The sequence below is a fragment of the Henckelia pumila genome, chromosome 4 (genome assembly GCF_033568475.1).
Source record: "Henckelia pumila isolate YLH828 chromosome 4, ASM3356847v2, whole genome shotgun sequence".
Lineage (NCBI taxonomy): Eukaryota > Viridiplantae > Streptophyta > Magnoliopsida > Lamiales > Gesneriaceae > Henckelia > Henckelia pumila.
Window position 1 is genome coordinate 13,807,142 of NC_133123.1, and position 23,287 is coordinate 13,830,428.

At 35.5% G+C, this 23,287-nt stretch overlaps 2 protein-coding genes across 3 annotated transcripts; one reads left to right on the plus strand and one right to left on the minus strand.

The window, feature by feature from the left end:
• The first annotated feature begins 723 nt into the window (after positions 1 to 723).
• Positions 724 to 18,589, plus strand: LOC140865342 (protein REDUCED CHLOROPLAST COVERAGE 1). 2 transcript variants are annotated; one of them, XM_073269949.1, is made up of 25 exons: positions 724 to 859; positions 1,378 to 1,453; positions 1,621 to 1,682; positions 2,342 to 2,434; positions 3,178 to 3,250; positions 4,223 to 4,594; positions 5,060 to 5,124; positions 5,197 to 5,328; positions 5,794 to 5,835; positions 5,948 to 6,472; positions 6,581 to 6,738; positions 8,132 to 8,660; positions 8,749 to 8,811; positions 8,897 to 8,998; positions 9,816 to 10,127; positions 10,615 to 10,707; positions 10,799 to 10,900; positions 11,171 to 11,275; positions 11,425 to 11,558; positions 12,866 to 13,049; positions 13,453 to 13,584; positions 13,876 to 13,988; positions 14,633 to 14,723; positions 15,022 to 17,344; positions 18,204 to 18,589. In XM_073269949.1, the coding sequence occupies exons 2-24, from the start codon at positions 1,393 to 1,395 to the stop codon at positions 17,206 to 17,208; spliced, it is 5,730 nt and encodes a 1,909-aa protein (XP_073126050.1). In that variant the 5' UTR covers positions 724 to 859; positions 1,378 to 1,392; the 3' UTR covers positions 17,209 to 17,344; positions 18,204 to 18,589. The 2 variants fall into 2 exon arrangements, with proteins under 2 accessions (XP_073126050.1, XP_073126051.1); XM_073269950.1 differs by lacking the exons at positions 724 to 859; positions 1,378 to 1,453; positions 1,621 to 1,682; ... (2 more) ...; positions 4,223 to 4,594; positions 5,060 to 5,124 and adding an exon at positions 5,420 to 5,473 and having other exon boundaries at positions 5,245 to 5,328.
• A 464-nt stretch (positions 18,590 to 19,053) lies between these two features.
• LOC140865343 (uncharacterized) lies at positions 19,054 to 20,054 on the minus strand. The gene has a single exon (XM_073269951.1). The coding sequence runs from the start codon at positions 19,886 to 19,888 to the stop codon at positions 19,316 to 19,318; it is 573 nt and encodes a 190-aa protein (XP_073126052.1). The 5' UTR covers positions 19,889 to 20,054; the 3' UTR covers positions 19,054 to 19,315.
• Positions 20,055 to 23,287: the final 3,233 nt, after the last annotated feature.

A 23,287-nucleotide genomic window follows, 5' to 3' on the forward strand; every position in this document is an offset into this window, starting at 1 on the left:
TTTGGTGGTTCCGAAGTCCATACTTTTGTTCTGAACTTGATTAAAGACTTGCTTAGTTCAAATAATGATCTCTTAATAATCTTTACCATTAATTCTAGCAAAACAGAACTCATGTTACTACAAAAAAACATTCAAGTTACATGCCTATATATATATATATATAACTTCCCTTTGACTAATTTTCACGAACTTGTTTCTACTTGATAACCTCTGAAAAATATAAGGTTATGTTTGAGGAAATACATTTGAAATCCATGGATTTTGATTGTAGTTTATTGTTAACAATGAAACAATGAATCAAGTCTTAAATCCATACATGACTTATTTACACATTAGCAGCACAAAGTAGACTGTATTTCAAATGACATCATTATTGAGAAAACTTGAAACTTATTCTAATTAATATCAGAAATACTATATAAACATATAAGATGTAGATGTTAAGATATATTATGATCTTACTTCTCTCCAAACAACAAAGACACATTTAAAATCCGTACCCAAACAAAATGTAATAAAACTCAACAAAATTCAAAAATACTCTTATAAAATCACCTATTCGAGAAATTAGGCAAACGTATACCATAACCTAAATGATAAACATCGAGTATGCCAATTGGACGGAAGCTGCCATATAATTCTGACCATTAAATCTCAACCCTTCCTACCTTATCACCCCCTCACCCCACCCCACCCCACCCCACCCCTCTATATCTCTTCCATTTTGCCTCTTCCCATATTCTCCCTCCCTCTCCTCCCAAGCTTCTCTTTTAATGGTGCACTCCAATATCTTCACATTATCCATATACTGAAACCTACTAACCTACCTCCACCACCGTACAACTACCTTTTCTCCAAGGTACAACCACCATATATATGATTTGTTCATGATTGCTTTCTTGCATATTATAAATGAAAACCACATTTAATTAACCTCTGCATCAATCCCATTCGGGATTACACTTGTCGCAATCTTGAATTGAATTCCGCAATAAATTTTTGGTTATCTCTTTATTACCTTGTAGTAACCAGCGCCACTGCTTCATAATATATTCTTACATACTTATATATGAATTTCACAACTATTTTTTTCTCGATTTCTTGTTGTTTTTTGTGACTTGTAATGTTATCATATGTTATTGTTTGAGGTTGGTTGAACAAATTTGATTATTTTCCTGCCACACAAAAGCTTATCTCTAAAATTTCTCGAAACAACATTAATGGCTGGTTTACCATTTCGGATAATGAATGGAAAAGCTAGGTGATTAATTATATATATCTTTGTTTTTGCTTTCGAAAAATGGGATAATGGGTGGATTGATTTTTTCGAATAATTAATTTAATTAAATTGGAATATAATTCAGTGTGTGCTTGCAGAAGCTTGATTAATTAATGGCACCAAAGAACTCTCGGAGCAAGCCCAAGGGTGACAAGAAGAAGAAAGACGAGAAGGGTATCGATTATATATATATATATATATATATATATATATATATATATATATATATATATCGTTTTCTTCCAATATTTGATTGAATTTCATGTGTTTTTATATATTTAGTTAGGATAATTATATTGAATTATATTAATTGGTTGTTTTTGTTTTGCTTTAATTTGCAGTACTTCCAGTTGTTTTGGATATCAAAGTTATCCTTCCCGATGAAACTCATGTTCTTTTGAAGGTTTGCTACGCTAGAACCCCCCGTTTATATATATATATATATTTCATTATTTGTAAAAATAAATATTTTACGTATTTGGAGGATAAGAGATTGCATGACCGTTAAAATTTTGCAATGAAAAAAAATTGACACAAAATTTTATATGGAATAGCGTACATGAAACTGCCAATGCGAATAAGTATATCGTCTAGAGTCAGTTGGTGTATAAACATAGAAGGATTGTACTTGTACATGAATATTTATACATCAATTCTTACATTACAAAAAGTTCCATACAAAAATTAAGTTCTGCCTGCCAATTTAATAAAATTTTCGTTATCATAAATATATTTTTTGTTTTCTTATAAATATATAGATATGGTACTGTTACGTGAAGTAATTATCACCACTACTTAGTTACTCAAATTGGCGTAGCATGGAATTTAGTTACCTATTTCATATAAAAGAGAAAAGTAGTTTTTGAGAGAGCTTTTAGAAAGTACTTTTTAGCTTTTTCTTAACAAAATTTCATAATTTTTCAAAATTTTGTTAAGGAAAAGTTGAGAAATGCTTCCTAGAATATCTCTCAAACACTACCAAAGACATATACAATGTCATATTTACGACATACACGTGTGTGTGTTTTTTTATTTATTTATTAAAGTTTACTTGTCGACCAGGGAATATCTACGGACAAAATAATAGATGTTCATCGACTGCTCTTAGTAAACACATTAACGTGCCATATCACCAACTTCTCCTTATGTCATGAGGTAAACTGTTCTCTCTCTCTATATATATATTTTGGTACCATGAAATATCGAATGTATGATCGATGACTTAGCTCGTCTGACAAGAAGTATTCAAACCTGCAATGAAGTATTGGTTCAAGACTCGTTTATAACAAATTCTTCTCCATCCTTAATGTATTTTTTTGACTTACTATTAACTATTTTATCATGTTTAATTTGGGATGGAGAATTCTTTGCTTGATTAGGAGACGTTAACATGGAGTTTCTGTTTTCCATATATACACACATTTTTTTGCTATTGTATATAAGTGTTGAACTATATTTAAATTTCAAAAGATAAATAAAATAAAATTTCCAAAAATAATAAATAAATAAACAAATACCTCGCGAAATCATTATAATATCGATTTCGCCAAGGAATACGATGTCCATAATATGCATTTAATTACAAGCTAGATAAATGTCATAAATAGAAAAGAAAAAAATATGGGATAAATATGATGTTCGGGCTAAGACTCGTTTCGTAACAATGGAATTCATTTGAAAGAGATATCTAAACATTCACTGAATTAACTAATAAAACAATGTAATACAAAATAAATATTTATATTAATCTTATGCTTATTTCATGCGAAATTCAATTCTTTTCTTATTTTTTTTTCTTTTCTTTCCTTATTTTTTTTCCCAATAAAACCTAATGGTATAACGATGAGAGCCCAATTAGTTTGGATGACCCATTTTCTGCCTGACCCATTGAATTACAGGTCAGGGGCCCACATCTGAAAGACACGGTGGACGTGTCCGCATTGAAACCCTGCACCCTCACGCTAGTCGAAGGTAAAAATATGATAATAACTATTAGATAAATTACTTATTATGGACTATGTTAATAAGTTATTTTTAATTTTAAAAAAAAGTTATTTTTAAAAATAGCCTTATTTATTAAAGATTATACAAATAATAATAATAAAATTAATAACATAATTGATAATGGATGTAAAAATAGTTGTATTTATGCAGAAAATTAAAAATAGATTAATATTTATATATTTCGTACAATACAAAATGATAAGAAATAAATTATTAACCATAAAATAACAATAATAATAGTAATAATAATAATTTTATTAAGGAATCTACCAAATGATAGAAAATAGTAATTAGCTAGTTATATTATTCGTCAATATTGTTAATAAAAGAAATAAGGGTGTTTAACATATTTATATTGTAGTGAGCTGAGTTAAATAAATTTTGATATGATAATTGACAATTACTATTATTATTAATTTGAAAAACTTATTGAAGAGAACAAAAAATGATTTCAACAAATTTAGATGTTGAAATACGATAATTACATATTTTACAAAATTATAATGAAATTTACTTTATTTTTATAAAAATAAAAAGCTTACACAAACTAATTCATACTAAAAATTGATAATTTTTTTTATGCTAAAAAATTAATAATTTTATTAAAGTCTTACTATTAATAATATAAATTAAATAAAGAATAAAAAAATAAATCCGCAGGTAAATACAAATACAATTAATTACAGGTATTTATAGAAGGTTTTTTTAAAAATGATCCAAAAGATATAATTGGACTTCAACATAATTAAAGACTAATTTTAAAAATTATTTCATTACAGACATTTTTAGAAGGTTTTTTTAAAAATTCTCTCGTATTATTATTATTATTATTATTATTATTATTATTACTATTATAATAAAATGTATATATGACACGTGGGACAACAAAATATGGACTTCCTATTTTACCCCTAACAATTGAATTTATTCCCATCTCAGAGGACTACGATGAAGAGAGCGCCACGGCGCACGTCAGAAGGCTGCTGGACATCGTCTCCAGCACGACGGCGTTTGGGCCGTCGGGTAGCAAGGATCCTTCCTCCTCCTCCGCCTCCACATTTACGGCCGTTGACGCCGGCAAGAATGTGCGAGGTGTGCAGGATGCCAAGGCCTCGAGGAAATCGAGCAAATCTCTTCGAGCAAACGGTAACAAAGACAGCTCTTCCCCTCCGTCGTCACTGGCGGAGGCGGAGGAGAAGTACGCATCCTCGGCGTTGGTGGACGGAGAAGCGGAGATGAATAACACTTCACCTAATCTGGGGAACTTCTATGAGTTCTTTTCTCTCTCTCATCTCACGCCTCCGCTTCAATGTAAATCTCTTTCCTTCTTCTACCACTTCTTAATCGATTCTATATTGCACTGCATGGGAGTGAGCATGGATTGGAATGAAGTGAAAAAGATTGATTCATTTAATTAGTGTGTGTATCCTTGAGGCTGATAACTAACTTGCTCAGTTTGGGCCTACCTCTATTTAATTATTACGTGCATGTAAGTTTACTTGTTCTAAATATATATTTCTTCTGTTCGCAATTATTTAAATATAGTTGTGATTATCTTTGAACGAAAATTTCAACCCTTCAAGGGGACAACAGTAGATGTGTGGAGTGTGCAATTTATAAGTGTTGGTCTTTATCCAAACTTTTGCCGAACAAGCTAGTGTTGAAACTTGGAAGTTGCTAGGGAAAAATAAGTTCCTTGTTTTTTTTCTTCTTTTCTTGAATTATTTCTGGCCTTACTGGGGATGTGCACTTATGGAAATGTGATGATCATGTCAGTTATAAGGATGGCCGTGAAGAAAACTGGTGGAGTTTTAGGGGCTGATCATCTTTTCACTCTTGAAGTAAGCCCCTTCAAGCTTCAACTTAAATGGGGGCCTAATGATAACATAATGTTCTGCAATGTGTTTTTGCAGGTGAAGTTGTGCAACGGGAAATTGATTCTTGTAGAAGCTTCCAGAAAAGGTTTTTGTAGCACTGGAAAGCAGCAACTTCTTTGTCACAGTCTGCTTGACCTGTTGAGACAACTCAGCAGAGCCTTTGATAATGTCGGTTCCATACTCTTTTTGTTATCTTTCTTATGTTAGCCCCACACTTGATTTCTGTTATCCTTAAAATGCTCCACATTGATATTTGCAGTTATTGGTGCTTTGCTTATGTTATTAACTTTATACTTCCATCAAGTGGCTAACTGTGAGCATGCTAATCCCTTCAATCATCCTTGTTATGTCCTGTTTTAAGTTGTAATTTTGTAATATTTTTTATAAACTGGGCTCTGGCAGCACTTCGTCACAGATTATGGTGCATTACTGTGGCGAGATTCCTACTGCTTCTACAATAGTTGCCCTCAATATCTAGTGCTCTCCCATTAGGGTGCATTTCTGAAGATGGCTTAACATATTTTTAACAACTGTGATTCACTTGTTTGTGAAGAGAAAACTCGCTTCACGTGTCCTCTTTTGGTGCCTGAAACAATTTTTGAGACCTGATAAACCTTCTAATATCTATTTCAGGCTTACCGTGTACTCATGAAAGCATTTTCAGAAAGGAATAAGGTAAAAGCATCACTACTTTGGATTCTCTGGATCGGTAGCCTTTTGCCATGTCTTTTCTTTTTGCGCCAGGTTTTACATCATTCACAACTGAATTACCTATTCTTTACTGCAGTATGGGAATCTCCCTTTTGGCTTCAGATCCAACACATGGCTTGTCCCACCTGCTGCTGCACAATCACCATCTACTTTTCCTCCTCTGCCTTTAGAGGATGAAAACTGGGGAGGAAATGGAGGTGGTCTAGGCAGAGGTGGAAAAAGTAATCTGCTACCTTATGCAAATGGATTCTTGTCTATTGCATCGCTGCCATGCCAAACGGCTGAGGAGAGGCAGATACGAGATAGAAAAGCTTTTCTTCTTCACAGTTTATTTGTAGATGTTGCTATTTTTAAAGCCATTGCGGCTGTGAAACATGTCATGAAAACTCGAGATTTAACTCATTCTGCTTTGGATAGTCAAATTATCCATACTGAGAAAGTTGGGGATTTATGCATTGTTATAGCGAAAGATGCTTCTAATGCTAGCTGCAAAGTTGATACTAAGATTGATGGAGAAGCAGCTATTGGGATGGAAACCAAAAAATTAGGTGAAAGAAACCTGCTTAAGGGGATAACAGCTGATGAAAATACTGCCGCTCATGTAAGATTCAACGGACTTGAGAAAAAAAAGCTGTTTATTCAACATGTTATGTATTGCTTACGGTTTGTCAAATCTTATAATCATGAAGTTTGTGCATGTTGGCTGCAGGATATTTCCACCCTAGGGGTTGTGAATATAAAGTTTTGTGGTTATATAGTGAGCGTGAAAGTGCAAGGTATTGACAATGTAAACGCAAATCCTAATTCACAAAGCCTGGAGTTTCTTGATCAGCCAGACGGTGGCGCTAATGCTCTCAACATTAACAGGTTTATTTATTAAATGCTCCCTTAATTATGCTAATCAGCATCAATTCCAAAAAGAGACTCATTTGCTAATTCCTTTATAGGCAAGGCCACGCCTCCTCCACTCTGCACTCTGTATTAAGTGTTCCTCGTTGAACTGGATTAGCTTATATTTATTCTGGGGTTTAGTCCATGCCATTAGTTTACAATTTATAGCATCTCGTGATCTCTTTATTTTTTTTTGATAAGAAACGTAAGATATTATATAAATAATATAAGATTGATTACAAAGGTGAACCAGTGGTCCACAAGTAGTACTAATCTATTACGAGAAAACAAACTACTTCAATACTAAACTCCAATCTCTATACAAATCTGAAATCACAAACGATCGGAATTCTGATAAATTATGTAACCAAGCTGCTACTGTTAACTTAATCATGTCCCAAACTTCTCCAACCGAAACTTCTTTATCCTCGAAGATCCTGCTATTCCTTTCCAACCAAACTGACCAACAAACGCAATGAGTTATAGCTGCCCACAGAATTCTGCCCTTGCTACCCAGGGAGTCCCCCAAATCTGCCTTGAACAGATCCCTGGTGGACTTTGGTGTCACCCACGACAATCCTAACTCCTTAAGCACCAGCCACCAGAGAGAGCTTGAGAAAGGGCAGTGGACCAACATATGGTCCTGACTCTCTCCTCCTTTCTTGCACAGCACACACCAATTAGGATTGAGAGAACATTTTGGAAACCTCCTTTGGATCAAGTCGCAAGTCGGCAGTCTACTCAACACCGCAATCCATGAGAAAACCTTTACTTTGTAAGGTATCGGAACTTTCCAAATAGCATTAAAAAGATCAAAATTAGGGAACGATGCTTCTGGAAAAAAAAGAATCAAAAAAGGATTTCACTGAAAACACTCCTGAAGCGTCCCGAACCCAAACCCTCACATCGTCTACTCCCTCCTCTAAACTAACCCTGTCCAAAATCTCCATTAAACTGATGAACTCACTCACCTCCTCATCTCTAAGATCGCGACGAAAAATTAAATTCCAGGAGAAAGAATCTAAAGAAGAAAGTGAAATTCTGGAACGGAAATGAGAAATGGGCTTATTATGACCTCGAGAGATCTGGAATAGCAGAGGGAAAAGCCTATCAAAAGAGGACAGCCCCACCCAACAGTCCTCCCAAAATCTAACTCTATCCCCCCTTTAACCACTAACCTCACTGATTGAATAAAAGCCGGATAAATTCTAGATATGAACTTCCACGGGTTTCGAAAGGTGTTATGCCTGGCCAACCATGCGTCCCAACCGTTGATTTGCATCCCGTACTTGCTTACTACAATCCTCTTCCACAATGTATACCCTTCACTTAGAATTGGTTTTGTGACTTTAATCTTGTATATTTGCAGTTTGAGGCTACTTCTTCATGAAAATGAGATTCCTAAACAAAATAAGTTACCCCAGAATTCCCTGTTAAAGTGTGACGATCTCTGTTCTTCCCAAGCTTGTGTTGAGAGGATATTGGAGGACAGTCTTTCAAAGCTTGGGGAAGAGGAAACTCATACAGATGCTTTTGTGAGATGGGAACTTGGAGCCTGCTGGGTACAGCATATACAAGATCAGAAAAAAACAGAAAAAGAGAAGAAGACATCACATGATAAGGCCAAAAATGAGTTGAAGGTTGAGGGACTAGGAACACCTCTTAAATCCCTTAAAAGTAAAAAGAAGACTTCAGATAAAAGTACCGCAGTACTACAACCTGAAACTTTCAAGTCGACTGCAGATGAAGTGAAGGACGATGCTGAGAAGGCTGTGAAAATTGTGACAGAATCTCAGTTTCAGTCTGAAACACCTGAGAGTGAACTTATGCTAAAAAGTTTGTTGTCTGATGCTGCCTTTTCTCGATTAAAAGAGTCGGAGACTGGACTCTACACTAAGGTATCATGTAATACTTTGTGGTTTTTAAGTAAATGCTATGTGCCATTTATTTTTGGAATCAGTTTGCTTACTTTCTTGTTGTTGGTAGTCGGTGCAAGAACTAGCTGAGTTATCCCAAAAGTATTATAATGATGTTGCCCTGCCGAAGCTGGTATTTTTGTTTTTTCCCTTTAATATGGAATTATATATCTTACTGAAAAATAGCATCTCTAGTCAATCTAAATTATGCAAGACAGGTTGCAGATTTTGGTTCATTGGAACTATCGCCAGTGGATGGCCGGACGCTAACTGATTTCATGCATACTAGAGGTCTTCGGATGCGTTCTCTTGGACAAGTTGTAAGTTCCTCGTAATGTTATTAACTCCTCTGTCCATACTACATGTTTGTCACGTTAGATTTTTGAGTTATTGTTTTTATATACCAAAGGAAAGGTCATTGCCTTTCAATCCGAAATCAATTAGGGTTACGTTTGAATTAAAGGATCTGAATCTGAGAATTTCATATCCATGAGATAGATGGAATCTCTGCTAGTTTGGAGTATTCTTAAATTTATCTATGGGTTTCAATATTTTTCTATCTTATCATTCCATTCTTTATATATTTCCAATTTAATTCAAATTCTCCATATTTGAAGTGATTTGCAATCCAGTTCTCCAAATCGATCATTTAATCTAAATGCAATCTAAACCTACATTTGGGGATTTGGATTTAACATGAAAGTTTAAGTAAGAGGATTTGAAGTCAATTGATATGAAGTATTACATATATTATGGAAATCTCAGGTGCCCATTAGGTGAACGATAAACATACTAGATTTTAATGGTGGGTTTTAAGTTCTCAATTTTTTTCTCATTCTATTTTAAATGGGTCGCAATATAGTGAAGAGTGCACGAATTGCAGCATAGGATTTACTTGTCCGGTCATAAGAACCTGCATAAATGAAATCAGATAATCTTAGTTGAGATGTTGAGTTCAAGAGTAATGCTACATATGATTTGATTAACTTTTGTTTTCTTATTAGAAAGCCGACATTATTAATTCCTTTCAAATATTTTGTGATGTCAGAATCCTAGAAATTAGTTCACATTTTACATGCAGTATGGTGGGGAATAAAACCACACATTTGACTAAGAATGCTTATCGTATTTTAACAGGTTAAGCTTTCAGAGAAGTTATCACATGTACAGTCTCTTTGCATCCATGAGATGATAGTACGGGCTTTCAAGCACATTATGCAGGCAGTAATATCTGCTGTCCACAAAACTGAAAACATGGCAGCAAGCATCGCAGCAACATTAAATTTTATGTTTGGATCTCCTGAAAATAGACAGCCAGATCAGCATGTACATTCCCTTGTGTGGGGATGGCTGCAAGTGTTTCTTAAGAAGAGATATGGATGGGATCTAATCAGCTCAAACTATAATGATGTGAGAAAATTTGCAATTCTTCGTGGTTTGTGCCATAAGGTATGCTGAATTTAAATAGCCAAAGATTGGCTTGATCGTTTTCTTTTAGTTTCTGAAGTGAATCCTTAAGATGGTGCTTTACCACGTGATGATTTGACTTGCCTAAATATATTTTAGCGCTAGATAATTATACATATTGGTGAAAGAACCGTATTTACTGAAAAATGTTGGACGTTCTCCATGGGAGAATCCCAAATGCAGTTCATTTGTTTAACAACTGGGCCAATGTATAATTGAGTGCAAAATAAATTCTTCCTTGCGTGATTGTTGTATACTGCCTGAGATAGTGGCTAGCGATTTGGCTTCTACTCTCTCTCTCTCTCTCTCTCTCAATCTTTCAACATGTTAAAAAAAGCAAAAATTTACACCTTTTCTGGCTGTCCGGCAAGAAAAAACATAGATATGGACCTGTTTCATTTATTTCTTGTCATATTGTCTGGAGATTATGTATAAAATATTTTCAAGGTTTTCTATCCCATGTTTCTAGGTGGGTATTGAACTGGTATCAAGAGACTACAATATGGAATCTGCATGGCCTTTCCGAATGGAAGACATTGTTAGTCTAGTGCCAGTGCATAAGGTTATTTCAGACCTTTTTTTCCTATGACGAGGCACATTATATATTCTTGGTGTGTTGTAGATGCAATAAGATTGTCATTGGTTTCTTACAGCAAGCAGCATGCTCTTCTGCTGATGGACGCCAGCTCTTGGAATCTTCTAAAACAGCTCTAGATAAAGGAAAACTTGAAGAAGCTGTCACCTATGGAACAAAGGTGGATTATATATAACGTTCAAAATAATTCCTTGTCCTTTTAATAACAAGTTTAGTTAGGTTTCTTTCTGACAGCTTTCTGGGTGATATGATTAGGTTAGGTCAGTAAACAATCTAGAATCTGTGAGAATTTTTTTTTTATTCATGAATTATTATTTTCATGTTTTCAAATCACAACTTAAACAAAATTCGTGGAAATGGCCATTGTAAACATTTCTTGAGTCTAGTCTGAAGGTTAATAATTAACTGAATGACCGCAATATAATCTCAGGCCCTTGCAAAGTTGGTTGCAGTATGTGGACCCTATCATCGAATGACAGCTGGTGCTTACAGCCTTCTTGCCGTTGTTTTATATCACACTGGAGACTTCAACCAGGTACATGCCCAGTCGCATCTAAGAAAAAACACTAACAGCATGTTGTTATCCTAAGGCCCAGTAGTATATGTAAATCACCTACCTATATTCTCTAATGTTTCACTGCTTAGAATATCTGCAATCCACTTTATTTTGTTGATCATACACAGGCAACAATTTATCAGCAAAAAGCCTTGGACATCAACGAACGAGAGTTAGGATTTGATCATCCAGATACCATGAAAAGTTATGGGGATCTTGCTGTCTTCTATTATAGACTCCAACACACCGAACTCGCTCTCAAGTATGCGTTATTGATTTACAGTTACTGTAACCTTTAAATTTTGTCAAGTGTGATTTCTTTGGCGAAGTTAATTTTCGTTTTTATATTTTAAAGAAAAAATTAAACCTTATGCATGTAAATGATGCCCGTTCAGGCTATAAAGGTTGTCATCATTTCATTAAATGGAGTATGTAGCCTTTTGTATTGATATGAAAATAACCGTATGTTCACTCGTTTTGGCTTATAAAAATCGTTACTCTTTTTGTGTGAATTAACTTTGAAAACGTGGTGGAGTGAAGAATATGTGTAAATTATTGTAAATGCGGATATCAAGTTTAAGACGTTTCTTCTAGGCTCATCCTCCAGATTTATCTTGGCTCAGGTTCCAACTGATATGGCTGAACATTGGAAAAGTGTATCATCTGAATAAAAATTGGCATTTTTAAGGCAAGTTAGATCCAGGGACAATGAGTGCTTGGATTCATGTTGACAAGTTAGAATGGAGCTCATTTTATGCACGTGAAATGACAAAATTATTCCTGACATGAATTGAACAAGTAAATTGTGATGATTCTTTGAATTCACTAAGAAGACTAATTTTCCACTGGTGACTGGTCTGGAAGCATGATTGAGTAAAAAGGTAATTAGGCTGGGAAAAGGAACATGCCTAAAATGTTAGATCTGTTTATGTAACCTGACTGAGTTACAATCCTTCAATCTACTTGGAGCAAGGCCTTGATGAAGTGGGATTTGGTTTGAGTTGTTTCTTAATCTACTTGGGATTTATTCCAACGAGATTTAGGCTGTGAGTTGGGAAGAAAGGGACGGATTTTCTGGAATATGGTAATTCATTGCATCTGTTGGTCTGTTTGGTGGGAGAGAAACAGGATGATTTTTTATGACCAAGATGATTCGGCTAATGATTGTTGGGAAAAAGATTAAGTTTAGGGTTCCTTGTTGGCTTCAATCGACAACGGATTTTATATCATTATCTGTTTCTGATCTTTCTAGGGATTGGAGTTTTATTTTTTGTTAGTTGGCTCAAGTTTCTATTTTTGGTAGTTCTTTGTTTAATAGACCTCTGGTCCACCTGCTCTTTGTAATTATTTTTATTTCTACTATTAATGTTATCAGTTTCTTTTTCTTTTTTCTTTTTTTAAAAATAGAGTTACAATCCTTCAAGCTTCATTTAATTGTTGTAGAAGAACCATAATACCCATGTAGATATGTGCGCGTGTGTTATTCTTTTGTGCTTTCCCTTTGTGAAAACAATGCTTTCTCTTGATGTATTTAGTTATACTTATGTGTTTCTTTTTTTAATTGTTTAGATATGTTAAACGGGCATTGTATTTGTTGCATCTTACGTGTGGCCCGTCACATCCAAATACTGCTGCAACATACATAAATGTTGCTATGATGGAAGAAGGACTTGGTAATGTGCATATTGCTCTAAGATACCTTCATAAAGCTCTCAAATGCAACCAAAGGCTTCTTGGACCAGATCATATTCAGGTCCTTGCAAATTTTGCTGAGATTTTTTCCATTTCATTTATAGAGATGCTAGTTGTAATTTTGTGACTTACCACTGAAAGCGTCACTTTCAGAATGATTACCTCCTTGCCTCATTCTAAAGCATTATGCTTTGTAGTGCTTATGTGTATGTGAATAGGGATTATAAGCTTTTGTTTTTTCATTCTTCCTTCCAAACATACAAAGAAAATGAACACAAGCTTACAACTGTTGTTTGTTCTCTTTTATGGATTCTTTTGGAAATGCTGCCTGGGTTTGAATTTTTCTATTTTGTCAACTTCTAATTTTTTGGCCTTTTGTCTTGAATTATTCTTGTTCCGGTTGTTATGAGGCTGGTGCTAGCATGGTTTAAAAACGATATGCTAATTAATTTAATGTTTTCCAGACAGCTGCTAGTTATCATGCCATCGCAATTGCCCTCTCCTTGATGGAAGCATATCCTTTGAGTGTTCAGCATGAACAAACAACCTTGCAGATACTTCGGGCAAAGCTTGGACCAGATGATCTTCGAACACAGGTACTTTTGGTTTTTTCGAGTCCAGAATTATATGATGATCACAAAATTTTGAGTTCTAGGCTTTTCGTTGCTTGATAGCAGTAGAGGATGCGTAGACTTTGTATGGGTGCTTAAATGTTACAAGTACTGGTGCTGATCACCATAATTTACCTTTTTACGACCTTGACATTTGTTATAACTTATCACTGAGTTTTTAGCAATTATTTGGAGGCTATGAAGGAAACATTCTCTCTGTGTTGATCCCTTCAAGGTTTTTACAATACATGTGGGCCTCATTGATTTTTCCTGCAGGATGCCGCTGCATGGCTTGAGTATTTTGAATCCAAGGCATTTGAGCAGCAAGAAGCTGCTCGAAATGGGACACGGAAGCCAGATGCTTCTATAGCCAGCAAGGGCCATCTAAGGTAAATCAACATTATCTGGGTGATTTTTGAAATCGATGCATTTGACCTTGCCGCAATTAGTTGTAGCCCCATTTTTACCTCTCTGAAATAGTGGGAAACTTTTTTATCCTTCAAAAAACATTATCAATCAATAAGTTGACTGGTGGACTCCGGCTCTGGAATGCGTCATGTTCCAGGATCAATATCAATTTGATGGGAATCATTGCTTTATCCATGTGGGATGTGATATTTCGCATTGTACCCGTTTAGTTTTATTACCTTTGAGTGAGTCAGAATCTTGAGTTGTGGCTTCAGTTCTACCTTTAATGACATGCTACCTGCATGTTTGGTCCCTGGAAGCGAGGTTTCTTTGTGAAATTTTGAACTCGTTGCTGATAAGGGATGTGCTCTAAAACCAATGTGCAATTACAGCTTAAATGAGCTTGAAAACCTGGTAACCCTAGCAGAAAATGTGAGAAACGGTGATACCTTTCTGTTGATTGGAAATAACTGCATTGCATGCTTTACGATTTCTGTTGGTTTCACAGTTGCAATTTTTTTCTTAAAATAGACCTACCTTCAACAAATTGCATAATGCCTTGGAGAAATATTATATTTGGGAAGCATGGATATTATTTCGTTCTTACCGATGATTTCTCTTCCAGTGTATCAGATTTGCTTGACTACATTAATCCAAATCATGATGCAAAAGGGAAGGATGCTATGGGAGTAAAGAGAAGAAATTATGTTGCAAAGGTTAAATGTTTTGCTTCTTTTATCGTTAAAGTAATTGATTGATTACAAAATACATGCAAATACGCTGGACATATCTTGATGATTACAAACTTAAGCTAACTAGCTATATATTCTGAGTAAGTGGCCATTGTAGAAATTAAAAGAACTCCTGTCTCTATGACATTCATGGGTTTTGCCGAAGCTTGTTCTCATACTATACAGAGTGCCTTTTCTAAAAAATGATGTGCACTTTGACTTGATCGCCAAATAACCATTTTTCAAAAAAACGCCTATGTTTACAGTTGTGTTTCATTTTTAGGCAAAGGAAAAATCCCTGCTACAAAATCTTGACTCAGATTCTGAAGTGCTCCTGCTCCCGAAAGATGTCCGTAAGGAGGACTCAGATGAGGACAAACAAGTCGCTAACTCTGATGTAGAGCCCGACTTGGACAGCGTATCTTCTCCTCTGCCAATCCAGTCAGAAGAAAATACACAGGTACATACGCAGGAAAATCCCACTCAGCTTGAACAGCCTTTGCCAGAGAAACCTGCAGAGAAAATGCCAGTGATTTCAAATGATATACCACCTGAAGCTCATGTTGAAGGGGAAGATGGATGGCAGCCAGTTCAACGACCCAGGTCAGCTGGCCTGCTTGGAAGACGAATAAGGCAGCGACGTCAGCACGCAGTTAAGATGTTTGGTCATCAGAAGAAAGATTTAGTTGCTGAAGTGGATCATGGTAGACTTAAGAATAACCATCGAACTGGTAAATATTATGTGTTAAAAAAACAGGGGACTTCTCCAGAAAGTTTTGCGGACTATTATGTACCGAAGAATCCATCACCTGGAAATAAGTTTGGTAGGAAAATTGTCAAAACTGTGGCATACAGAGTGAAGTCTGTATCTTCATCCCACATGGATGCTGCTGTAGAGTCTGTTGATAATGAAGGTAAGACATCATACTCTCCATCTGATGAAGGGTCAACTTTTCTACCAAAAGAGACTGGAACAGTGGCAAAGAGAAGTGCAATTATTAGTGTGGGTGAGTCCCCATCATACAAGGAAGTAGCCCTGGCACCACCAGGTACCATACCTATGTTGCAGGCAAAACTTCCCCAGAGTGAGATCCAATACAATAGGCAAGTGAAAGAACATGGTGAGCAACAATGTGAAACAGAAGAAAAATATGAGTCTCTGGAATTTAATGCAGAAAATCAGGAAGAGAAAGTTGTGAATATAGTAGTTGATCACACAGAGCAATCAAAAGATGATACCGAGGCTTCAAACAAAGAAGAGGAATTTCAGGCAGATGATGCTAAGAAGGATGAAAACCTTGTGCTTGCGACTCAGAGTATTGCACCTGTTCAATCCAGCGGGAATGAGTATAATCAAATGGATGAGCAATCTTCCTTGGCAGATAGCATACCCGATACTGTACATTCTCCAGAAATCGGTACTTGTAGTGCAGATTCATTAAACACTACAGGACACAATGATGACACAAAATCTAATTTCCAAGGGTTTGAAGAACTGAATGTAAAACGTCCAGTGACAGGTTCGAATGACTCCAGAGAAGTTTCCAACAGGAAGTTGTCTGCAGCAGCACCACCATTCAATCCATCAGTAGGTGCTGCACGTGTTGCACCTTTGCCTTTGAATATTTCTCTTCCTTCTGGTCCAGGAGCTGTTCCACCTGTTGGGCCTTGGCAGATGAATATGACCCTTCATCCAGGTCCTGTTACTATTTTGCCCAATTCAATGTGCTCTCCCCATCACCCATATCCGTCTCCCCCACCAACACCTAACATGATCCACCCACTGCCATTTATGTACCCGCCGTATAATCAGCCCCAAGCTATACCACCCAGCTCTTTTCCAGTAACTAGTAGCCCATTTCATCCAAGTCATTTTCCTTGGCAACGGAATATATGTTCCAACGGTTCAGAGTTTATTCCTATCACAATTTGGCCTGGCTGCCATCCACTAGAATTTCCTTCCTCACCAACTGTGGTGGAATCAATTTCTGAACCCATAATGGAGACAAAGACACAATCTATCAACTCTGACAACCTAAATTTGGCACCTGATTTACCTTTGGATCTTGACCCCGAGAATGAGTCTAAGAAAGAATTAGTTCTTTCAGCATCAGAAGCACTGGGAGACATGAAAGAGATGGACGAAATCAAATCAGAGAATGTAAACAATATTCATTATTCATTTAGTTCCTTAAACAGCAGTAATGGTTCCAATGAAAATGCTGGCAGACACAACAATCAACCTGTGCAGAGACAGCAGCAGAAAGCTGACGATGACAAGACCTTCAATATTTTAGTTAGAGGGAGAAGGAACAAAAGGCAGATACTGAGAATGCCATTAAGTTTGCTGAAAAGACCAAATAATTCACAGTCATTCAAAGTTGTATACAGTAGAGTAGTAAGGGAAACAGAACTTCCTAGATCTACCAGTTTTGACTCTAGTGAGACTAGTACTGCTGACGCGACGTAAGGTTATTTTACTACTAATTATAGTTCAAGCTGATTAAAAGGAAGTGGAAGTTATGTTACAACATACAAGTGACAAATGCTGGCTTTGGTATTTGGAGGTTCGTTGGATTCCCGAGTGAGTTGCTGATTACTTGCAGGTTGGTTCCTTCAAGCATTCTTTTTGTTCTGATGTCTCTTTCCTCTCTCTCTCTTTGGTGGATGAGTGGAACTGGTTTTCCTCAAAATTTATATAGTTTGATTTCCAACTATCATTGTTTCAGTTTGTTGAGATTCACTGAACTGATGCACGATCCACTGGATGAGAGAAGGAAGGTTAAGGCTAATTGACCTGAGTGGCTATTCGTATATATGCCTGCATGATTAGTATCATCCTCACATACTGGTTGTTTGTATGGTTGCATTTTACAAAGAGTTGCTAGCTGATTTTCTTAAATTTTATAAAGAGAGCACTTCATCATGCTCTTGGTAACCGGAGCAGTCTTGGGGTTCTCGTCATTTTCAAAGTTAGCTTGGCTACGTTCATGGATGCTACGCATTAGATGTGACGTTTAATGTAAAAGTTAATTGTAGCATATTGTTATGCATTTTTTTTTCTGGATACAATGGGTTGGTGGGGACCATAACACAAGACGAATTTGATCTTTGGGTAACTGTAGTCACTGGACCTAGGGACCCTTGGATATTTCTATGTTTAGACACTCAGTTTGTGCACTGCTGGACAAGTTAAAGTTTTGGGGCAATCATGTGAAGGTAATACTGATGCAGAAATTAAGGTTGTACCATAGTCTTCATTCTTGAATCATGTTAAAAAGAGTTTTTTTCTAAATCACCATGACAGTAATACTTATTAGTGTTCCCTTGACAGTAATCTTAATATTTAAGGAATTTAAGTTTTATGAGCATCTTTTTCTTGCCAGTTGCCACAATTTGAGGGGGAAAAAACACATTTGTCTTGTTTTTTTCCTCGGCTGATCTATGTCTTCTTTAAATATGTAGGTTTTTTGGAGATTCATATCTGGAATAATGGAGGTTTTTTTTATACGATCGTTGCCTCTTCATCCGGGAACAAATTCGTAAGCACATCATACAAAACTTGAAGTCCATGGTACTCATTCGTTTATAGACAAGGAATTTGCTATATTTTGTTGTCTCCAATAATGTTCCTTACAACACAATGTGTTATTCACACTCCACATTGTATTGTCATCTAATTCGTTAACATGGTGTAAGACAACTAGAAAAATGTGGAGGGGGAATAACGCTATTGTTTTTTGTTTTCTTTTGTTTTGTTTTTTTACAAATTTCAAATGGATTATACAAGTGCTAGATCTTCATTCAATTTTGGAATTTTAAATACTATTTTGTACCCGAGTTAGCTTTCATTCGTTTTATTTAAGGTCACATCATTGATCCGTTATTCTTTGGATTACACAAGACTGCTCAATTCTGTAAACTATCTGAAGAAATTATTTTGTGGGAAGTGTGGTCTAGAAAGAAGAGATACAGAGCATAGATTTTCTCTACAAATTCATAGCTGGAAAAATGGTCTGAAGCAGTACTTGATAATGTTGAGGTAAGTCGATATAGTAAAAAACTCGTATGAGATTGTCTCAAAGTCAATTTTGTAAGGTGAATCTCCAATTCTTCCGACTACTTTTTTATGTCAAGACTATTACTTTTTACTACAAATATGGATCGGATCGATTTGTCTTACGAATATAGATCTTGACACCGCCATTCTCTGTTATAGAAGCTGAATTTGCTGATCAAACACCTGATTTCACTTACCACGGTTTGAAGTTGAACCGCGTTATATTTATCAGTTATGAACTTAGATTCTCCCAATAAATGTTTTAACAGACAATCCAGTTACATCCCAAGTACACATATGCCCCGTAGATTTAATCCCATTTTCCCCCACCCCACGCCCTTCCCTCCAGTCAAAGCTTGTACAAGATGTTGAAATTTCGGACTCTTGGAGGCTTTCTCTCGATGTTGCGCAGTTTCTTACTCCAGTCGAACGAGTTGCAAGAGTAAAAAACCACGTCTTCTCACACGAACCAACCGAAGTAACAGACCTCTAATACATGTATGCTGCATAAAAAGTCTCATTGTGATCTTGGCATCCTAAAGATGTGCTCTTCTCCACTCTTTTCATCAACTTCAAAAACCCATTTGCTCTTGTCACCCCTTTTCATGATCCTCTTCCTCCTCTCTGTGCCTCTTTCTTTGCTCCCAAGGTCATTACTTTTGCCTATCATTGTAATCTCCATACCTCTTCCAATAGGATGTTTAATAGACCTTACTTCAGTCTTATTTTCCACCCCTCTCAAGCGTCCTTCCAACCCTTTTCCTCCTCCCAACAGATTATTCGCCACCACCACCGATCGCTTAGGATTCACGTCCAGCTTTTCGAGTAACCTTCCATAGTTATCCGCCTTGCAATCTACTAAAGAGAAGTCTATGTTCTCATAATCGTGCAACACATCTACAGGGTTCCCGGTCTTGAACTCTACCATGTCGTGTAGGCCTGAGTCGTCTATTGCTTTCTGGGATCTGTCGAGTTTTGGCTCGGGAAGGATGCACACGAGTTTTCCTCCGGTTTGTCGCGCTGCTGCTGCTAAAGCTACCGTCGATGAGGACACATCGGATGTCACCTCTACTATTAGTTTTGCACTCATGCCTGCTGCCAAAGCGGATATGAATTCGTTGCTTTCAGGTATTTGTGCTTCCTCACATGAACTGCACTCTTTCTTGCATTTTCCACACTGTTTTCAGACAACAGGAGTTGTGTTAGAAAAATTTAATGAGAATTATGTGTTTGTATAAAAAGAACAAAACAAGCCAATAAACATATGGATGGAATCCTAGTTAACGTTGGATTTACTTGAAGACAAGGAAAAAAGATACACAAAAAGATAAAATTGCATTGTTCAAAAGCTGCATATCAATTGGAATCACGAGAGAAAATATTAATCTTATCTGATTTTCTACATAAAAAATGAAATCAAGTCAATCCCAAATGAGAATGAATATTCATTTATTATTAGACATACCCACCAAATCACCCAAACATCTGCTAGAAGCACATGCATGATGCAACCAATATCTATTTTATGCATGCATGAAGATAAAAGACCATATAAATTTTAATGAGGCATAAACAATACCAGTTTGAGGGCATCAAGATATGCATTTGTAGCACTTGTTGTAGACCATTCCATCCTATTTTCTTCGAATCGATTGGAATCGTGCCCGAAAATGTGAACTTTTTGCCTGGAGAAAAATGAAATCTGGTTGAATCGTGGAAAGGGTTTTTCGATTTTCTTGTATTGTTTCTATATTTTCTTTACTTAATTTGAAGGTTAGTTGTCATGTGGGAGACAATTAAGGGGATTCAGCAATTATTAGAGGGATATGGTTTTACGTTGAGAAAAGTTGGTCGGATATTCCTAATTTATTGGAATACTTTGACCAATCAAGACATGGGATTTTAGGAGTTTTTGAAGAAAATGTCGGATCAAATTATGCGATAACATGTCATTTTCATTAGCTTATCCAAGAGACAGCGAGACCCGTGGAAAATATTATTTTTTATGTAAAAAATATTACTTTTTATTATAAATATCGGTCGGGCCGACCACCTCACGTATATAGATATGTTAGATCGAAGCTTACTTTTTTGTGAGATGGATTTCCGACAAGACCCGACCCGACCCGACCCGACTCATAATTTTTTTTTACTTTTCAATACAAACATGGATTAGGTCAATCCGTCTCACAAATATAATTCCGTGAAATCGTATCACGAAATAACTCTACATTATTATTTAACTAAATAACCTTTGTTTGACCATGATTTTGAAATATAACATTCTCAATCTTCTACTTTTGTTTAGTTTTTGTATTTCCTTTATGTTTGAAGGTCATTTCACAAATTTTTGTTGAAAGAAGGTCATACATAAAAAAAAACTTGTTTGATCAATGTCATCTTTCAAACTATATCCATTATCTATAATAATATGCAAATTCATGAAAATTTTATTTTTTGCATATCTTTACTATAAAATATTATACAAAAAGTTATACTAAAGCAAACTCAACCAAATCGTGTGGTTATTTTTCCTTATACTCAAATCCAGTATTAAAAAAATAAAAAAATATTGTAATAAATGATATTGGTCAAACTAATTTTTTGAAAACCAACTTCATCAAGTGTATTTGAAGTGTTTTTAATACATTGGAGAAGGTTTTTTTTTTTTTTTTAAATAAAATAAAATAAAATTTGACCAATGTCATTTTGTAAACTATCCATATAAAAACATGAAGTTTGAAACGATGCAGCGACCCGTTTCGGATCATCTATTAGTGAAAATTTAAGCATGCAATTAACCTAAAACGATAAAACATAGTTAGAGAAATAACTGACGAAAACTTAAAACCAATTATACAAGTAAAACTCAAACCGACAAAATACAACCGGTAGCAACTCTAACAGCAAATATAGTTATATAATCATATTGAATCAATTGTATCTGAGCATCCCAACATAAAACAACTGAATCAGAACAGAACCTCCCAAGTGGTCATTGGCTCCCCACCTAATTAACCTTGCCTAGAGCATCATGTCTCGTGCAACCTAAGACCTGCCTCGTCGAATGAGGTATCCAAGATAAAGCCAAGGATGTGAGCGATTAACGCCCAGTACGTAAAGTATGAATATACAAAACGATATGACGATATGACTGAGTAATTGGTCAACTATCGAATCCTGCTCAAAATTAGGCGCCAAAAGCGAGTAGTACTATATGGGGTCAAAGCCTATTGGTAGCTCACACATTCATCTAGATCACCGTAGCCTCGATCCTCATCATCACGGTAGCTCCCGATTTCAGACAATATAACAAGAGTGTGGGGCTGAGTGACTCGACTAGAAATGCTATCTCGAATGAGATATAGACTCAACATAAAACATGCACACACACGCACGCACACACATATATATATATACTAGAAAACGTGCACGTGTATTGTACGTGGAGAACATACGATGGAATAATTAAAAGTTGAAACAAAAATAAAACAAAAACTCCAGTAAGACAGTCTCATGAGTCAAATTTGTGAGACTGATTTCTTATTTAGGTCACCCATGAAAATTTATTAATTTTTTTGTCAAAAATATTATTTTTATTTGTAAATATGAGCAAGATTGACTCGTCTCAAAAATAAAAAACTGTGAGACCGTCTCACAAGAGACCTACGCCAAAATTAATTAATTCAACAAAAGATAATAACAATACTGTTAAATTTCAACAATTCATGTTATTACACATATTAACCAACTTGAAAAAAAACATGTTTTTAATTTTTTTAAAGATTTGAACTACTAAATTCTTTCTTATATCTGTTTTTATCGTATAATTTTTTTTTTGTCATATTCTTATCGTAATGATTTTTTACCGTGCTTTATTAAAGTAATTTATAAATGTAAATCACAAGAAAACATTGGTTGGAAAAAAATGATCACAAATTAAAAAATTAGAAACTCTAAAAAAATCGTATCAAAACGATCTTTTATTGTGTTTTATTTAAGTAATTTATAAATAAAAATCACAAAAAAATGTTGGTTGCAAAAAACTTTAATGTAAACACATAAGTTAAAATAGACCCGAGATTCTCATGCCTAAGTGCAACAGAGTTTCCTGAGTTATTCAATCTATATTTGAGTGTTTCAAGCCATATTATTGAGGGCTAGCAAGGAGCAGTGTACTACTGAGGTCGTAACGAAACTATGCTCAGTTGCGGAGCTCTCGACTTCTACAGACTAAAGACAGATGAAAGTATAGTCTCGAATACTTAATAGTTATTGGGAGTATCTATTGGATTAATTGAGACTGTTAGATAAAAAAAATAGTGATATGATGTTCACTTATCTTTAGGTTGTGACTTTATAGACTCTGTGCTTATAAACCAGTTTTTTTAGAGATATGTAAGTACTGACTGAGATCCAGCTGAGTATGCATCTTTATATGTTGCAGTATAATATGTCATATGATACATGATTATCCTGTAATGTATGT

Coding starts and splice junctions, on each gene's coding strand:
- LOC140865343 (XM_073269951.1), bottom strand. CDS start 19,888: ATGAGTGCAAAACTAATAGTAGAGGTGACATCCGATGTGTCCTCATCG.
- LOC140865342 (XM_073269949.1), top strand. CDS start 1,393: ATGGCACCAAAGAACTCTCGGAGCAAGCCCAAGGGTGACAAGAAGAAG. Junction 13,585..13,875: donor CAGATGATCTTCGAACACAG/GTACTTTTGGTT, acceptor TTTTTCCTGCAG/GATGCCGCTGCATGGCTTGA. Junction 14,724..15,021: donor GAAGAAATTATGTTGCAAAG/GTTAAATGTTTT, acceptor TTTCATTTTTAG/GCAAAGGAAAAATCCCTGCT.